Below are 19,395 nucleotides of genomic sequence, written 5' to 3'. Positions count from 1 at the left end.
GATAATCCACCAGGACCGGACAGTCCTTCGGCCTAGACATGGGGGTACCTACCTAAGGTAGTGTCTTCATTTCTTATCAACGAACCGATTGTGGTGCCGGCCTTCCAGGAACCTGGTTTTTCTCCAGAGAAAGCCTCGTTAGACATGGTCCGAGCTCTCATGATCTACGTGGAACATACTAGTTCTGTTAGGAAATTATACCTTATTCATCCTCTATGAATTCCACAAACGAGGCTGGCCTGCTAGTAAACAAACATTGGGGGTCATTTTGAGTTGATCGCATGTAGCAACTTTTTGATGCCCGTGCGATCAACTAGACGCTGCCTATGGGGGAGTGTATATCTGCATAGCAGGGCTGCGAATGCTTGTGCAGCCCTGCTATGCAAAAAAAGTTTCCTGTAAAAGAAGACCAGGGTAAGAGTTACTTACCCTGTGCGATCGTTCCAGCGATGCAGGTCCCAGAATTAACGTCAGACATCCGCCCTCCAAACGCCTGGACACGCCTGCGTTCGCTGAACCACTCCCGGAAAACGGTCAGTTGACGCTCTGGAATGCCTTCCTCCTGTCAATCTTCTAGCGGTCACCGCTGTGACCGCTTTTGTCGTTCGCAGCATCGCCGGCCATCGCCGAGCATCGACACGCCTGCGCAATGTGGCTGCAGCGCATGCGCAGAACCGACCCATTCGCACCACTGCGACAAACAGCAGCGAGCGAATGGGTCGGAATAACCCCCTTGTCACGTTGGCTTCGCATGACCATCTCACAGGCTTACATGGATGCTGATCTTCCTGTTCCAAGTATAGTCTCTTCTCGCTCTACTCGCTCTGTGGGTCCTATGGGGGGAGCACGACGTGGAGCATCTGCTGAACAATTATGCAAGGCTGCTACGTGGGCTTCTTCCCACACGTTTCTTAGGTTTTATGCCTTTGATATGTTTGCCTCTCAGGATGCAACCTTTGACCGCCAAGTCCTCCTTTCAGCTTAGGAGTGTTCCCTCCCTAACTGCTTTGGAACATCGCAAGGTATTCCCTGTGGAGACCATGGACCCCGAAAAAGAAAGAGTTATTGTAAAATTTACCACTCGTTAACTCTTTTTCTTCGAGGTCCAAGGGATCCACAGGGCGCACTATGGTTCAATGGGTTGCCTTTACGGTCACCAGTTCCCTTCTCTGATTTTCTGTGTCCCATTTTTCCTTCTCTACTCTCTCTAGCTCCTACTTTGGGCTCGTTATCTAAACTGAAGTGCCTGGGGCGAGGTATGAGGGGAGAGGAGCCCAGTGCACCCTGGGAGGGCTAACAAAACTGTATTGTTCAGTGCCAGTCTTGGTGTCCCCCCAGATCATACCCAAGGTTAACCCTGTGAATCCCATGGACCTCAAAGAAAGAGTTAACAAAGGTAGGTTTTACCATAACTCTTTACCAGAACTATTATTTACATTGAAATTACACTTTATGGGTTCTATTTCTAATGGGCCTGTGCACATGTTAGTCTATGCATTTTTATGTTGCAACGGCCCATTCATTATTAGGGGCCCTCCAGTATTCAGCATTTCGAAGTTTGCATGCGAGATCCAAACCCAGCTTCAGGCGCTGCTGGTTCCCGGAGCCCCGCTTTTTCCTATGGGAATGGGGTCCGGGAGTTGTAAAGAGGGATCTCTGCTGCATCTTAGATGTGCAACCTTTGACTGTGCGTGACCTCAGGTCATACAAGCGCAGTCGGAGGAGTTGTCGCTGGTATCACTGATACTTCTGTAGCAGTGTTACTGATCGTGGGGACAACTGCCTCTGGCCCCGATGGTGAATAGGCACCTTAGCATGGTCTTTCTCCTGCTGTTCCAGGCTCTTTTCATTCTTTAGTGATGATTCAGGATGTTTTGCTGTAGTATCTTAAGTAAAGTATGATTAGCATGATTTTTAAAGCAACAGTTTAATCTTAATAAAAAAATTTCCTTAGTAAAAAAAAAATTGCATTCAATATTCAAGAGGCTATACAGTATATGAAATGATATGTGGTTAACATCCCGGTGCTCAGGATACCGACGCTCAGGATACAGACACTGGATTCCTGACACCCAGCGAAATGCCGGCAGTCGAAATACTGACACAATCCCGGAATTCACCCTCCAAGGGGGAATATAATAGTTTTGGTCGCCAAAGGGCCCAATGCGTGGCGAGCGCAGCGAGCCCGCAAGGGATTACACATCGCTCGAGGTCGGGACTCCGGCATCGGCCTCCTGACCGCCAGGATCCCATACCAATCCCATATGAAACACTACGTTACATTGCCGAGTAGGGACGCCTTTTGTATAGAGTGCTGCATCACATGTTTTCAGGAGGATAGTGACCACAGTTACAATTTCATGTTCCAAGGCAGATCTGCTAGGACATAAACAGGCCTGTACGTGTGGCCAGTTCATCAACTTAAAAAAAGGACAGGATGCCTTTTATTCCAAGACATCGTATCTAGAACTATCATGTGGCACCATTGTGTTCGATCTGAGGAATCATTCAGATTGCCATTTAAGTGTTATTTATATTTCCACTGCAACAAACTTGATGTGTCATGATTCCCCCCTCTATCCTCACAATGTAACAAATGAGCTAGGAAAGTATTCCACAGTGTTATGTGTAGGCCAGTGGGAAAAACACTTATGTGGGTTATCTCTTTATTTTATTACTATATTGCTACTGAAATACTAACTTTTTTCATACATGTATTTGTGAACTTTTCAGTTTACCATTTGTCATTTTCTTTATATATTTTATTCCTGTCTTATTGCATTAATTACATATACTTCACTGCTTAGCTCTGTATTGGATCGGCTGCATTGTACAGCTTCCTGCTGTTTTAGTGATTGCTGACCATGTTTTATTAACACACACTGTCAGCAAGTCCATGTAGAGCACCGTATTGAGGCACAGAGATCCGAACCATTTCTGCTTACACACGCATACACACCCATCCAAAGAGGGAAATGTAAAACATCTGGGGAGATTGGTGTTTTCAGAATAATCTCTTATGTATAAAGTATTTAACTGGTCAGGTTTATTTCTAATAGCGGAGTTTACTACCACAGAAGTCTTCAGTTTTAATCGTAAGAAATCAAATTGGCACACGCACACTGATAAACTGCTGTTAATCTGTTGCAGGGGGGGCCCTATCATGACTTGCTGCACAGCGTGCTGGGGGCATACACATGCTACAGACCAGATGTTGGCTATGTAAGTTGAGCAATTTCCGATTGTGCTGTGCCTTGTTATTGTGTATTCATTTTGTTATCTGGTGTCTGTTTAAAGTGCCAGAATAAATCTTTTGTTTTAGCATTCTTCCTTCCATGTACAATTAAATTGTAGCCCTCATAGTTGCAAAACATTACAATTAGACTATTGTTATTATAATAATAATAATAATTATTATTATTATTATTATTATTAGAGTATATCTTGCATGCAGCTGTGCCATGAGGGAGTGGGATGCGGTCAATTTACCTACAATCAAAATCCTGACTGTCAAAATCCCGACAACCATTGACCGACGGTCAAAATCCCGACCACGGTAAAAATACAGACATTTAAAATACAGACAAGGTCAAAATATTGACATTTAAAATGTGAACAGGTCAAAAGTTCGACATGCGTTTTTCATGATTTTATCACTGAAACCGACTTGTTCATACTTGACCATCCCAGTGGACTTGGTGGGGGAATATAATAGTGTGCCGGGCACAGCGAGGCACCGTGCCCGAAGCATGGCGAGCGCAGCAGTACACTTATATGGTGTCCATGTGACCTATGTCAACATACACACCAAAAAAAACTTGCTGACTTTTTGACCTGTTGATATTTTTAGGGGGAGATTCAAATGTTTGAAAAGTAAGTTGGGAGTCTGTTTTTTCCTATCTAATAGACAGGAAAAAAACAGACACCCAACCAACTTTTCAAACATTTGAATCTCCCCCTTAATGTCAGTATTTTGTCCTTGTCTGTATTTTAAATGTTGGTATTTTGACCTTGGTCGGGATTTTGACTGTCGGGATTTTGATTGTAGGTATTTCATACTAAAACCGAGGGGGAAGGTGGTATTAATTACCTGCCATGGTAACTGAGCAGTCTGCCCCACCACACACACATGCACACAATGTTAACAGTAAAGGTGGGTGAGGCATATCCTATTATTCTGATACTATAGGGTGCCGTGATTTGAAAAAGTTTGGGAACCACTCCTCTGTAGTATGTGTTTGAACATATTAATTTGTTTTTGTTTTGTTTCCCTTGGGGGGTGAAATAGCCTAAATGAATGGTTCTACATTTATTATTAAAGCAGATCTTGTGTAAGAAGGTACAATAGATAGATGTATGTATACATTCTGAATTGCAACTCCCTTATTTATAAGTGAATACAGTACATGGAGGTGAATGTTATATGTAGATTATCAATAAGACGTGCATATTTTACATTATCGGACTACTGTTTAAAACATAAGAGCAAATACTGGGAAGTAAAACTTTTCACAACCAAATATTAGTAACTCTGTCATTATCTGAAAGTAAGGTATATTGCTTATTTTAGTGTTTGGACAGATGAATTGCTCAACCAATAGTTTTTATAGAACTGTGTTTTAAAAATGAGGAGCCCTTGACTGAAAATACTTACAACACGGATTAGCTTTTTCACATAGAAATTGACGACAGGAGTAAGTACTATAGGCTGTAGAAAGACGAGAGTAAATATCACCTTTTGTAAACAAAGTGCAGTTTCCACAGATTACCGTTTAAACTGCATTCAATTCAAAAAACCAAACTTCTGCTTCTGTGGTTCTGAATCCCCAATGGGATCACACGATTATTACCAGATCTATGAACATTTTCTGGGAAAAACGCAGTTGCTGGAGCAGCTAATTTCTACTTGAAATATGTAACGGCAGATCATTTCTCTATGCAATTTGTCACAGAGCAGCAGCTTTAAAAAAAAACGCCAATTATCTCCTGTCATTTTTCAAACCCATAATGATTGGCTGCTGTGTTATCACCTTCCACTTATCACTGCTTTATCAATACTTGATCACTACTCCAGGCTTAATACATCTGCCCCAGTATTCCATGAAGACCTCAGGTTTTCAAACGTTAATGCTCTCTTGCAGATAGAACTCACTCATTTATTCTCTGTAGTGTTTTTCCTGTCCATTGATAGAGATTTGTTAGCATTTTACATGTCCTATTCCGGAGTACTTTAAGAAATGTATTGCTTTTTGTGTGACTATAGATTTGGACTGTATCATGTGACGTTGCACTAGAGTCTAGCTATAGTTTTATCAATTGGCAGCAATTACATAATCATTCAACAGCTGTAACCCTGTGCATGCATGAATATAGTGATGCATAATAAACCACTTCTGTTCTTCCGATTCCCTCTACTCCTGTGCAGGTCCAAGGGATGTCCTTCATTGCAGCAGTGCTCATTCTCAATTTAGAAGAAGCTGATGCATTCATAGCGTTTGCAAATCTTCTGAACAAGCCTTGCCAGCTGGCCTTCTTCCGGGTAGATCACAGCATGGTACGCCATCCTAATATCTCCGTGTTGTGGTACTGACTCAGAGCCATTCTTCATAGCGGACCTTTTGGCTTCCTGAGTTGGCAGTGTCCATAAAGAGCTTTTTATGTGGACATTGTAAATTGCAGAGAGGATGGCATACCACAACAGTCATCTGACACTGCGGAAAAAGTACCCTGTTACCGATAATACATTTTTATTGTAAATTGTTCTAAAAGTCAAATGTTGGAATGTATTTTCAAAGCAGAATTTGTTATTGCTTATACATTCTGTCTGTACAGTATTCTAGCAATATGTAGAAATAGACTTGACTATCTTTCAAGCAAATTCTCTTACACTATGGGCCTTATTCATATTTGTACACAAACCCGATGGTCTGCATACAAATTCCATGCCTGGGAGTCTGCACATGTACAGAACGGGTCTTGCGATATCATTTGCAGCCCCCTGTCAGGCGCAGCATGATGGACATGCTGTGGCATTTGGGGGGCAGCACCCAAAACCTATAAAAACGGGAACCCCTTATTTTGGAGGCGTGACTGGTCCAGGGGCTGCCTTGTCAGACGCAGACTTCTTTGACCCAGGTGTCCGGATGAGACGGTCAACCTGAGTAAACTTCTGCTTACACAGGCTGACTGGTGCCCACAACATCATGTATCATGACTGATGGTCCTGATGGTGATCCGAGGCTGCATCCTCAGACGCAGCACTTAGATCCTTGCTAATGCAAACAGGAGGCGTCTATCTCCTATAGACACCCCCTGATGCATTAGAATTTTAATGACCTACTTGTGGCTGTGCAATTCCTTCTAAACATAAATTAGGACCTATTCTATAAACATCATTCTATAAACAATTATTTACATATTAAAGTCTTTGTCAAAAACATTTAACACCAGTTGCAACAATTGTGAAAAGTGTAGTGTTTTATTGGTGTGTCTGAAATCACTCCCCACCATGCCGTAATAGAAGATGGTGTTGGTGTTCAATGTATCGCTTTCTGTTTGGAATATAAAGTACCGTGAACATCATTTTTAGACCACTGTTTACAAATGCCATATTTAGAGAATGTCCCCATGTGTTTTGAGTGTATTATACATTACAAACTACTGTACCTTTATAACTTTGCCTTTATGCGGATCACATGTGGTGCAAGAAGTCTGGTACAACTGAGACGCTCAGACACTGGTAGCTGGCGACCAAATTGGATAGTTTTTTTTGGGGGGGGAAATACATGTGATACGCAGATTTGCTAGCTGGATACCCCTTTGTGTCTTTGTTGCATCGTAGCTGCATACTGCGCACAGTGTACCAGAGACGCTAGGGTTTGACTTTTTTTTTTTCCCAAGGATTTAGTACAACACATGCTGAAAGTCACAGATTCAGCACAATGGAACTTTGTGGGAGGCAGAGCTGCGGCTATTTGTATCTGAACACTTTTTACACAGATTTGTGACTTGGTCACACAGATATACAAGTATTGCAAGCCCTAGTGGTCTGTGTATGCTTGTAATGTAGCTTTTGTTGCCTCTTGCTGTTTTTAGCTATGCAGATAAGACACATCTTTTAATAAAGCTGCAAGGTCCTTGGCACACCAAGGGGTAAATTTACTAAGATGGGAGTTTTATTTAAGATGAGTTGTTGCCCATAGCAACCATTCAGATTCCAGGTGTTATCTTCTAGAAGGTGCTAGACAAATGAGAAGTAGAATATGATTGGTTGCTATGGGCAACATCCCATCTTAAATAGAACTCCCATCTTAGTAAATTTACCCCTAAGAGGGGTTATTTGGCACACCTGGAGCCACAGACAAATCTGTAAAGTGTCGCAAGTTACTGATTTACTCATTCTCCATAGCATACATTTTTATTTATGGATTTAAGAAACCCACAAAGACCTACGTTCTATAGTTGTAGAATACAAAATACAGGGCAATAATTACTAGACTGGGATGTTACCCCTCTCTAAATAGCTTAGGCCCTAGTGCAGCAGTGGCCAACCTGTGGCTCTTTCTTTATTCAAATGTGTCTTCCAACACATCATGTGACCTCAGCAGATACAGAAACCGTTGCACTCCAGCCAGACACGCAGCAGCACTACAGGGACTGAAAAGTGAAGGAGTCAGATACTAGAGGTGAGACACCCACAAGCAAACAGAGGACACATTAGGGACTGCTGCAATAGCACGAGTTGATGGGTGGGCTAGAGTGACACATGGCACAGCTGGCTGGAGAGACACAGGAGGGTCCTGGCAGGAGTGACGTGGGAGGGTCCTGGAAGCAGTGACATGGGAGAGCTGGCTGGAGTGACATAGGCGGGTGGTAGCAGGAGTGACACATGGGAGAGCTGGCCGGAGTGACAGGAGGGTGCTGGAAGTAGTGACAAATGGGGGAGCTGGCTGGAGTGACATAGGAGGGTGGTAGCAGGAGTGACACATGGGAGAGCTGGCTGGAGTGACATAGGAGGGTGGTAGTAGGAGTGACACATGGGGGAGCTGGCTGGAGTGACACAGCAGGGTCTTGGCAGTAGTGACACATGGGAGACCTGGCTGGAGTGACACAGGAGAGGGTCCTGGCAGGAGTGACGCAGAAGGGTGCTGGAAGTAGTGATACATAGGAGAGCTGGCTGGAGTGACATAGGAGGGTGGTAGCAGGAGTGACACATGGGGGAGCTAGCTGGAGGGACACAGCAGGATCTTGGCAGTAGTGACACATGGGAGAGCTGGCTGGAGTGACATAGGAGGGTGCTAGCAGGAGTGACACATGGGGGAGCTGGCTGGAGTGACGGGACGGTGTTGGCTGGAGTGACACATGGGGTAGCTGGCTGGAGTGACACAGCAGGGTCTTGGCAGTAGTGGCACATGGGAGAGCTGGCTTGAGTGACATAGGAGGGTGCTAGCAGGAGTGACACATGGGGGAGCTGGCTGGAGTGACGGGACGGTGTTGGCTGGAGTGACACATGGGGTAGCTGGCTGGAGGGACACAGCAGGGTCTTGGCAGTAGTGACACATAGGAGAGCTGGCTGGAGTGACATAGGAGGGTGCTAGCAGGAGTGACACATGGGGGAGCTGGCTGGAGTGACGGGACGGTGTTGGCTGGAGTGACACATGGGGTAGCTGGCTGGAGTGACACAGCAGGGTCTTGGCAGTAGTGGCACATGGGAGACCTGGCTGGAGTGACACAGCAGGGTCTTGGCAGTAGTGACACATGGGAGACCTGGCTGGAGTGACACAGCAGGATCTTGGCAGTAGTGACACATGGGAGAGCTGGCTGGAGTGACATAGGAGGGTGCTAGCAGGAGTGACACATGGAAGAGCTGGCTGGAGTTACAGAAGGGTGTTGGCTGGAGTGACACATGGGAGAGCTAGCAGGAGTGACATGGGGGCGCTGGCTGGAGTGACAAAGGGTGCTAATGGTGCTAGCAGGAGTGACACATGGGGGAGCTGGCTGGAGTGACACGTGGGGGAGCTGGCTGGAGTGACACAGCAGGGTCTTGGCAGTAGTGACACACGGGAGACCTGGCTGGAGTGACACAGCAGGGTCTTGGCAGTAGTGACACACGGGAGACCTGGCTGGAGTGACACAGCAGGGTCTTGGCAGTAGTGACACACGGGAGACCTGGCTGGAGTGACACAGCAGGGTCTTGGCTGGAGTGACACATGCGGGAGCTGGCTGGAGTGACACATGTGGGAGCTGAAGTTTATTATGTGAATCTGGCTTTTTCAGTTATTTTTTGTGAAAGTGGCTTTTTCAATGGATCTGGCTTTAAAAAAATTATTTTATGTCGTTCTGCATTTTTCAATGTATGGTCTAGCAGGCACAAGGCCACATTCCATTTTTGCATGTGTGCCATCGGCTCGGTGACGGCTCTTTGACGTACCTAACAAGGTTTTTTTGGCTCTTTGTCACTGACTGGTTGGCCACCCCTGCCCTAGTGGAATGGTTCTAAAACACTGCCACATAAAGTGCCTTCTAATTTAATATGGCTGGGAAGAATAGTAAAGTATTTTTTGTTTTAGCTTTTTGTATTTGGTCCTGTTCCATAACACGGACTACATTTCTAGGAGGACATTTACTAAGCAGTGATAAGAGTGGAGAAGTGAGCCAGTGGAGAAGTGCCCATGGCAACCAATCAGCACTGAAGTAACATCTATAATTTGCATACTATAAAATTGTACAGAGCTGCTGATTGGTTGATGGGGCAACTTTTCCACTCTCTCACTTCTCTGCTCTTATCACTGCTTAGTACATGTCCCCCCAAATGTTGGGAAATTAAATTGTGTAAGTGTAGGTCATGTTGGAGACCCAAATGAACGCCCTGGCACTTGGCTGTCTCCTGTCCCTATTCTTTTCTTATTAATCCTGCTTTTCTTTCTAGATGCTGAAATATTTTGCAGCTTTTGAAGTATTCTTTGAAGAGAATCTCCCCAAGCTTTTCCTGCACTTCAATTCCTATAGTCTTACTCCGGACCTCTACCTGATAGACTGGTATGTTTACTGCTCAATGAAACCACCCTTCTCTATATAATTATACAGAAACTATTATTTCATCAGCACCCCACTTTTCTCTGGAATGGTCAGTAGCCGCATTATATATTTATGTACTAGCCCATGGCATAACCGGCTGGTGACCAGTTTTCGTGCGTAGAAGGTAGCATAACTGATGTATCCATTCATTGCTTACTCCATTTGAATGGATAAACCATGCAGCAGTTTACCCCTTCCCCCATACAGATACAATACGACTGTATTATGGCCAGTATGAGGCTCCTTCCTGATTGGTCCGACTCTCTTTCTGGCTGCTGACAACTATGACGCTTGTTAGTGTTTTGGTGAAATGTACAAATTTCAACAAAGCTTCTGTGTCTTGCCGACAGGATATTCACCTTGTACAGCAAATCACTGCCACTTGATCTTGCCTGCCGAGTGTGGGATGTGTTCTGCAGGGACGGAGAAGAGTTTCTGTTTAGGACGGCTCTAGGAATCCTGCGCCTCTATGAAGAGATCCTGTTACAGATGGACTTTATTCACATAGCACAGTTCCTGACAAAACTGCCTGACAACATCACATCTGAGAAGCTTTTCAGCTGCATAGCCGCTATTCAGATGCAAAACAGTAATAAGAAATGGACACAAGTCAGTGAGAGCACCTGGTGTTTTTACTTTTAAATAGTTTTCTTTCAGCCTTACTTGTCCATGAAATAATGATTTAGTAGTGCATGTTACATTGATGTAAATGTGAAGATGGGTTGTTGAAAGGTTATTTTACCCTATACACACTTGAGTGGGGTCAGTCATTATACTGAATTATACTGGGCTTTCCTATGTTCCAGTCCATTAAGTTTGCATGTAACAGGATGTCTGGGTCCTGACGTGGGGGAGTCCCCATTGATGTCATTGGAATTAGGAATTCTTTAGAATTGTGTTAATGTAATTTCTCTGACGTCCTAGTGGATGCTGGGGACTCCGTAAGGACCATGGGGAATAGCGGCTCCGCAGGAGACTGGGCACAGCTAAGAAAGATTTAGGACTACCTGGTGTGCACTGGCTCCTCCCACTATGACCCTCCTCCAGACCTCAGTTAGAATCCTGTGCCCGACTGAGCTGGATGCACACTAGGGGCTCTCCTGAGCTCCTAGAGAGAAAGTATATTTTAGGTTTTTTATTTTACAGTGAGATCTGCTGGCAACAGACTCACTGCAGCGAGGGACTAAGGGGAGAAGAAGCGAACCTACCTAACTGGTGGTAGCTTGGGCTTCTTAGGCTACTGGACACCATTAGCTCCAGAGGGATCGACCGCATGGAACCGGCCATTGATGTTCGGTCCCAGAGCCGCGCCGCCGGCCCCCTTACAGAGCCAGAAGCAAGAAGAGTCCGGAAAATCGGCGGCAGAAGACATCAGTCTTCACCAAGGTAGCGCACAGCACTGCAGCTGTGTGCCATTGCTCCTCATACACACTTCACACTCCGGTCACTGAGGGTGCAGGGCGCTGGGGGGGGGCGCCCTGAGCAGCAATAAAAACACCTTGGCTGGCAAATATATCACAATATATAGCCCCAGAGGCTATATATGTGATAAATACCCCTGCCAGAATCCATAAAAAAGCGTGAGAAAAGTCAGCGAAAAAGGGGCGGAGCTATCTCCCTCAGCACACTGGCGCCATTTTCTCTTCACAGTGCAGCTGGAAGACAGCTCCCCAGGCTCTCCCCTGTAGTTTTCAGGCTCAAAGGGTTAAAAAGAGAGGGGGTGGCACTAAATTTAGGCGCAATATTGTTTATACAAGCAACTATTGGGGGGGAAATCACTCAGTTATAGTGTTAATCCCTGCATTATATAGCGCTCTGGTGTGTGCTGGCATACTCTCTCTCTGTCTCCCCAAAGGACTTTGTGGGGTCCTGTCCTCAGTCAGAGCATTCCCTGTGTGTGTGCTGTGTGTCGGTACGGCTGTGTCGACATGTGGGATGAGGAAGGTTACGTGGAGGTGGAGCAGAGGCTGATAAATGGGATGTCGTCCCCTGTGGGGCCGACACCAGAGTGGATGGATAGGTGGAAGGTATTAACCGACAATGTCAACTCCTTACAAGGCTGGATGACGTAAAACAGCTGTGGGACAGCCGGCTTCTCAGCCCGCGCCTGCCCAGGCGTCTCAAAGGCCATCAGGGGCTCAAAAAAGCGCCCGTTACCTCAGATGGCAGACACAGATGTCGACACGGAGTCTGACTCCAGTGTCGACGAGGTTGAGACATATACACAATCCACTAGGAACATCCGTTACATGATCTCGGCAATGAAAAATGTGTTACGCATTTCTGACATGAACCCAAGTACCACATAAAAGGGGTTTTATTTTTGGGGAGAAAAAGCAGCCAGTGTTTTGTTCCCCCATCAGATGAATGAATGAAGTGTGTAAAGTAGCGTGGGTTCCCCCAGTAAGAAACTGGTAATTTCTAAAAAGTTACTGATGGCGTACCCTTTCCCGCCAGAGGATAGGTCACGTTGGGAGATATCCCTTAGGGTGGATAAGGCGCTCACACGTTTGTCAAAAAAGGTGGCACTGCCGTCTTAGGATACGGCCACCTTGAAGGAGCCTGCTGATAAAAAAAACAGGAGGCTATCCTGAAGTCTGTATATACACACTCAGGTTATATACTGAGACCTGCAATTGCCTCAGCATAAATAGTGCTGCTGCAGCGTGGTCTGATACCCTGTCAGATAATATTAATACTCTAAGACAGGGATAATAGTTTGCTAACATAGAGCATATTAAAGACGTCGTCTTATATATAAAGGATGCACAGAGGGATATTTGCCGGCTGGCATCCAGAATAAATGCAATGTCCATTCTGCCAGGAGGGTATTAGAAACCCGGCAGTGGACAGGTGATGCTGCCTATAAAAGGCACATGGAGATTCTGCCTTATAAGGGTGAGGAATTGTTTGGGGATGGTCTCTGGGACCTCGTATCCACAGCAACAGCTGGGAAGAAAAAAATTTTACCTCAGGTTTCCTCACAGCCTAAGAAAGCACCGTATTTTCAGGTACAGTCCTTTCGGCTTCAGAAAAGCAAGCGGGTCAAAGGCTCTTCCTTTCTGCACAGAGACAAGGGAAGAAGGAAAAAGCTGCACCAGGATCAAAAATCTTCCCCCGCTTCCTCTGAGTCCACCGTTTGACGTTGGGGCTCCACAGGTGGAGACAGGTGCGGTAGGGGCGCGTCTCGGGAACTTCAGGGACCAGTGGGTTTGCCCACAGGTGGATCCCTAGGTTCTGCAAATAGTATCACAGGGATACAGGCTGGAGTTCGAGGCGACTCCCCCTCGCCGTTACCTCACCTCAGCCTTGCCTGCTGCCCTCGGAGAAAGGTAGTACTGGCGGCAATTCACAAGCTGCACTTCCAGCAGGTGAAATCAAGGTACCCCTCCTTCAACAAGGCCGGGGTTACTATTCCAAAATGTTGTGGTACCGAAACCAGACGGTTCGGTGAGACCCATTCTAAAATTGAAAGCCTTGAACACTTATATACGAAGGTTCAAGTTCGAAATGGAATCGCTCAGGGCGATTATTGCAAGCCTGGAGAATTTCATGGTATCACTGGACATAAAGGATGCTTACCTGCATGTCCCTATTTACCCTCTTCACCAGGAGTACCTCAAAATTGTGGTACAGGATTGTCATTACCAATTCCAGACGTTGCCGTTGGTCTGTCCCCGGCACCGAGGTATTTACCAAGGTAATGGCTGAAATAATTATCCCGTACTTGGACTATCTCCTTATAAAGGCGAGGTCCAGGGAGCAGTTGTTCGGCGGAGTAGCACTATCTCGGGAAGTGCTACAACAGCACGGCTGGATTCTGAATATCCAAAGTCGCAGCTGGTTCCTACGACGCGTCTACTGTTCCTGAGTATGGTTCTGGACACAGAACAGGATAAAAAGGGTTTCTCCCGGAGGAGAAGTTCAAGGAGTTGTCGTCTCTAGACAGAGACCTCCTAATAAGTATACAGGTGTCGGTGCATCAATGCACGCGAGCCCTGGGAAGGATGGTAGCTTCTTACGAAGAAATTCCATTCGCCAGGTCCCATACAAGGATTTTCCAGTGGGATCTGTTGGACATGTGGTCCGGGTCGCATCTTCAGATGCATCGGCGGATAACCCTGTCTCCAAGGGCCAGGGTGTCGCTGTTGTGGTGGCTGCAGAGTGCTCATCTTCTAGGGGGCCGCAGATTCGGCATACAGGACTGGGTCCTGGTGACCACGGATGCCAGCCTTCGACGCTGGGGGGCAGTCACACAGGGAAGAAACTTCCAAGGCTATGGAAAAGTCAGGAGACTTCCCTACACATAAATATTCTGGAACTAAGGGCCATTTACAATGCCCTAAGTCAGGCTAGACCCCTGCTTCAACACCGGCCGGTGCTGATCCAGTCAGACAACATCACGGCGGTCGCTCATGTAAACGACAGGGCGGCACAAGAAGCAGGATGGCGATGGCAGAAGCCACAAGGATTCTCCGATGGGTGGAAAATCATGTGTTAGCACTGTCAGCAGTGTTCATTCCCGGAGTGGACAACTGAGAAGCAGACTTTCTCAGAAGACACGACCTCCACCCGGGAGAGTGGGGACTTCATCCAGAAGTCTTCCAAATGATTGTACACCGTTGGGAAAGGCCACAGGTGGACATGATGGCGTCCCGCCTCAACTAAAAGTTACAAAGATATTGCACCAGGTCAAGGACCCTCAGCCGATAGCTGTGGACGCTCTGGTAACACCGTGGGTGTACCAGTCGGTGTATGTGTTCCCTTCTCTGCCTCTCTTACCCAGGGTAATGAGAATAATAATAAGGAGAGGAGTAAGAACTATACTCATTGTTCCGGGTGGGCCAAGAAGAGCTTGGTAACCAGAACTCCAAGAAATGATCTCAGAGGACCCATGGCCTCTGCCGCTCAGACAGGGGGCCTGTCTGTTCCAAGACGTACCGCGGCTGCGTTGGACGGCATGGCGGTTGAACGCCGGATCCTGAAGGAAAAGGGAATTCCGGAGGAAGTTATCCCTACGCTATTTAAAGCTAGGAAAGAAGTGAACGCTAACCATTATCACCGCATATGGCGGAAATATGTTGCGTACTGTGAGGCCAGGAAGGACCCAAAGGAGAAATTTCAGCTAGGTCGATTTCTGCACTTCCTACAGTCAGAGGTGACTATGGGCCTACAATTGGGTTCCATTAAGGTCCAGATTTCGGCTCTATCGATTTTCTTCCAAAATGGAACTGGCTTCACTGCCTGAAGTTCAGACTTTTGTTAAGGGAGGGCTGCATAGTCAGCCCCCGTTTGTGCCTCCAGTGGCACCGTGGGATCTCAACGTGGTGTTGGATTTCCTGAAGTCGCATTGGGTTGAGCCACTTAAATCCGTGGAGCTATAATACCTCACGTGGAAAGTGGTCATTCTGTGGGCCTTGGCGTCGGCCAGGCGTGTATCAGAATTGACAAAAGCCCTTATCTGTATTTTATATGGGAAAGGCGAAATTGAGGACTCGTTCCCAATTCCTTCCTAAGGTGGTATCAGTTTTTCATGTGAACCAACCTATTGTGGTGCCTGCGGCTACTTGGGACTTGGAGGATTCCAAGTTACTGGACGTAGTCAGGGCCCTGAAAAGTATATGTTTCCAGGACAGCTGGAGTCAGGAAGACTGACTCGCTATTTATCCTGTATGCACCCAACAAGCTGGGTGCTCCTGCTTCTAAGCAGACGATTGCTCGGTGGATCTGTAGCACGATTCAACTTGCACATTCTGCGGCTGGACTGCCGCACCCTAAATCTGTAAAAGCCCATTCCACGAGGAAAGTGGGCTCTTCTTGGGCGGCTGCCCGAGGGGTCTCGGCTTTACAACTTTGCCGAGCTGCTACTTGGTCAGGGGCAAACACGTTTGCAAAATTCTACAAATTTGATACCCTGGCTGAGGAGGACCTTGAGTTCTCTCATTCGGTGCTGCAGAGTCATCCGCACTCTCCCGCCCGTTTGGGAGCTTTGGTATAATCCCCATGGTCCTTACGGAGTCCCCAGCATCCACTAGGACGTCAGAGAAAATAAGATTTTACTCACCGGTAAATCTATTTCTCGTAGTCCGTAGTGGATGCTGGGCGCCCGTCCCAAGTGCGGACTGTCTGCAATACTTGTATATAGTTATTAACTAAAAGGGTTATTGTTGAGCCATCTGTTGAGAGGCTCTGTTATGTTCATACTGTTAACTGGGTATTAATATCACGAGTTATACGGTGTGATTGGTGTGGCTGGTATGAGTCTTACCCGGGATTCAAAATCCTTCCTTATTGTGTCAGCTCTTCCGGGCACAGTATCCTAACTGAGGTCTGGAGGAGGGTCATAGTGGGAGGAGCCAGTGAACACCAGGTAGTCCTAAATCTTTCTTAGCTGTGCCCAGTCTCCTGCTGAGCCGCCATTCCCCATGGTCCTTACGGAGTCCCCAGCATCCACTACGGACTACGAGAAATAGATTTACCAGTGAGTAAAATCTTATTTAAATCAGACATTTATTTGATATTCTATTTCCGTAAACATGCGCTTCAGATGTATGTTTATTTCATTAGTTTACATTATGTGCCCTTTGGTTTTCTTATAAGCAAGGAAATGATTTAGTAAAATGTTGGGTACAGTACATTTCTGTACCTGTGCATCGGGCTGGAGCAGATAAACTTATGATTAGTAATAGTTCAACCAGAATTTTCTTCTGACCCATTGCTATTAAAAGCATCAACCAATGTTAACGAACTGGGGTACTGTATATAGACCTTTTGATGATAAATATATTTAGTGTCTTTTGCATATTGTCAGCAATGTTTCTAAATGGCTTTTACAAATAGCAGGCACAGACTTCCTATGCTGTGGTTAGCCAGCTGTCCGTGTCGTCTGATTAGTGAGTGCCCTGTGCCATGCGGACACAGAAAATGAGTTATGTTACACAATTAGGGTTAGACCCCACTGCAGTGGATTATTAATGTACACCCATTCTTAAAAAATGTAATACTAGTGGTTTTTGTTTTTCAGTTCTTTAGCATTCGCAATTGTTTTGGTTTTTATTTTTATTCCTTTTACTATTCACCCTTTTTTTTTTTTCTTGCTGTGTACAGTCAAATAGAATGAGCAAACATTGGATTCCCAGTTCTAAGCTGACATAGGTGTATATTCAATTAGTGGCGAATTTTCAGACAGAAAATTGGCACTAATTCGACGTCCGTGCATTCAATAGCGAGCGTTTTTGCCCATTTTTTAATCCATTTTCGCCCATGCCGTTTTACTGCACCAGTTTGCTAGAAGTCTCATTATTTTGTATTGTCTGGAACACTATTTGTAGTACTACCCTGCTTGCCACCTTTTTTCTGCTCACATAAGTATCCCAGTCACATAACAGACGTGATCACTAGCATAATCACACGATTGGACAGATCACTGCCAGACACGATATCAGTGCACTCATCTCCTTACATTGGGTTGATTGGCTACATGTTGTTATCCACCCCTTCCCTTTACTTCAAAACAAAGGACAACTCAGAAAGCAAAGAAATTTATATTTAATGCAATATAGTAACTGGACAAGCTGTTGGTTTTTTACATTTAGTTATATTTTTGGAAAATAAGATTTGTAATAGTCATCAATCTCTAGTTATACAGAATGGACCAATGATGTCACCGCACATTTTGAAAAAAAAATCTCTGTTCTAGAACTGACTGCAGATTGTCATATTACAGTGTCTAGGTGTATTGTTTCTGGTCTGAACTCTGTTTTTGTGTTTTTAGGTATTCACGTCACTAATGAAGGATTACAAAGATGGTGACAAAAATAGCCCTGCATCGAAAACTTAAACGTAATTAAATCTTCATGACCTTAAACCACTTTTAACAAGCAAAAGGGCGCAGTGTTTGTCCTAAGATTGAAAACCACTACGGATACGTATGGCCTGAGCAATCCCAGGGAACAGCACATTGACTTCAATGCCGTGAAATACACAGACCAGCTTTTTTTTCTTGTCAGTATTAAAATGAAAACACAGATCTGTGCATTTGGTTTCTGGAATACATTAAATGCATTTTTTTTTTCCAGCTACATAGGTCATATTAAACATAAGAAAACAGAAGTTTAATGCAATAAACCTTTGTAACAGAACTTTTACTTGGTACACTAAGTTTTCAAGTATACATTTTTAAAAATTATAGATGCACTTTTTATTTCCCTTTTCATTGGTAAAAGTGCAAATGCTTCTGCAGGGCATACATTTAACTTTAGTCTGGACTGAGCTCTTTGGTACCAATACAAGCTAGAGGCATACAGATTCAGTTCTGCAGAGGACCAAATGCCTGTCTGAGATTATTATTTTTTTTTGTGTGTAAGATGGTTTAACATCTGTATGGGAATGAAGGCAGCGCTCCCATCCGCTAGACTAATCAGACCAGTATATGTAACTGCGGCCAGCTACAGGAGGAATGACGGACAAGGTGCCTAAGTGAAAGCAACAAAATCTTTTAGGATTTTTCTGCACTATTCTCTGTACAATCACTCCATGCACAGTTCTCATGACTGGCTCCGCTGACAGTCGTGCATTTCCAAAGTGTTAGTAGCATTTGTGTTTTTGTGTTTTATAGTTGAACTGGTGGCTGGCACTCTCTTACTGGGGTGAGACAGCACATGCACAAAGCCTGTCATGCTTCTTCTTTCTGCCACAGCATATTACTTTTCAGCTATTTGTTATTTTCTTACAGTAATATATTATTGGTCTTACACAGTCAGTGACGTAACGGGTACATGCAGGTTAAGCGATATTTGTTCTGTTTCATTTTGTTTTCCAATATTCGGAGCCTTATTCACAAACATGGTGTTACTAATGTAATGTAAAATAGTTTGAATTTAGCACCAAAATGTCAAGTTCACAAATGCTGTAAATGTTTATGCTAATATTTTGACATTAAGTTTCTAGGGTACGATTCAGTTCAGCACAGGGGTCTGTCTCCGTAGATTTATGGCCTATACAGAATGGAAATATTGCTTGTGAAAGCTTAGACCAGCAATATTTCCCTGCCTGCTTATCATGCAATTTATTTATTTGCAAGGTTCCTTTGGAAACCTGTGGCAAACAGATTGCCCCACTTCAATTGATTGGTTTGCTGTCCTGTTTAATTTATGCTAAACAGAATTTTTACTCTATCCACACCTACATTTTAAAAGGCCTTTTATGTTCAATATATTTACCCATTACATCTAACCATGCCTCTGTGCTAATAATAATAAATGGTTTAATAACTTTTGCTTTAATTGTGTAGTGAATATACTATTTGAGGACGTTCCC

At 45.0% G+C, this 19,395-nt stretch overlaps 1 protein-coding gene across 1 annotated transcript in view; it reads left to right on the top strand.

The window, feature by feature from the left end:
* TBC1D12 (TBC1 domain family member 12) overlaps positions 1-19,395 on the top strand; it is a 307,345-nt gene that overhangs the window by 287,673 nt on the left and 277 nt on the right. Inside the window, exons 10-14 of the mRNA XM_063961654.1 lie at positions 3,151-3,222; positions 5,426-5,554; positions 9,929-10,038; positions 10,428-10,686; positions 17,852-19,395. The exon at positions 17,852-19,395 is cut by the window's right edge and continues 277 nt beyond it. Of these exons, the coding sequence (XP_063817724.1) occupies positions 3,151-3,222; positions 5,426-5,554; positions 9,929-10,038; positions 10,428-10,686; positions 17,852-17,917 (636 nt within the window). The 3' untranslated portion in view covers positions 17,918-19,395. The remainder of the gene's footprint in view (positions 1-3,150; positions 3,223-5,425; positions 5,555-9,928; positions 10,039-10,427; positions 10,687-17,851) is intronic.

The sequence above is a fragment of the Pseudophryne corroboree genome, chromosome 3 (assembly GCF_028390025.1).
Source record: "Pseudophryne corroboree isolate aPseCor3 chromosome 3, aPseCor3.hap2, whole genome shotgun sequence".
Classification (NCBI taxonomy): domain Eukaryota; kingdom Metazoa; phylum Chordata; class Amphibia; order Anura; family Myobatrachidae; genus Pseudophryne; species Pseudophryne corroboree.
The sequence above is the reverse complement of the archived record's forward strand: the minus strand, read 5'-3'. Positions and strand labels throughout refer to the sequence as shown.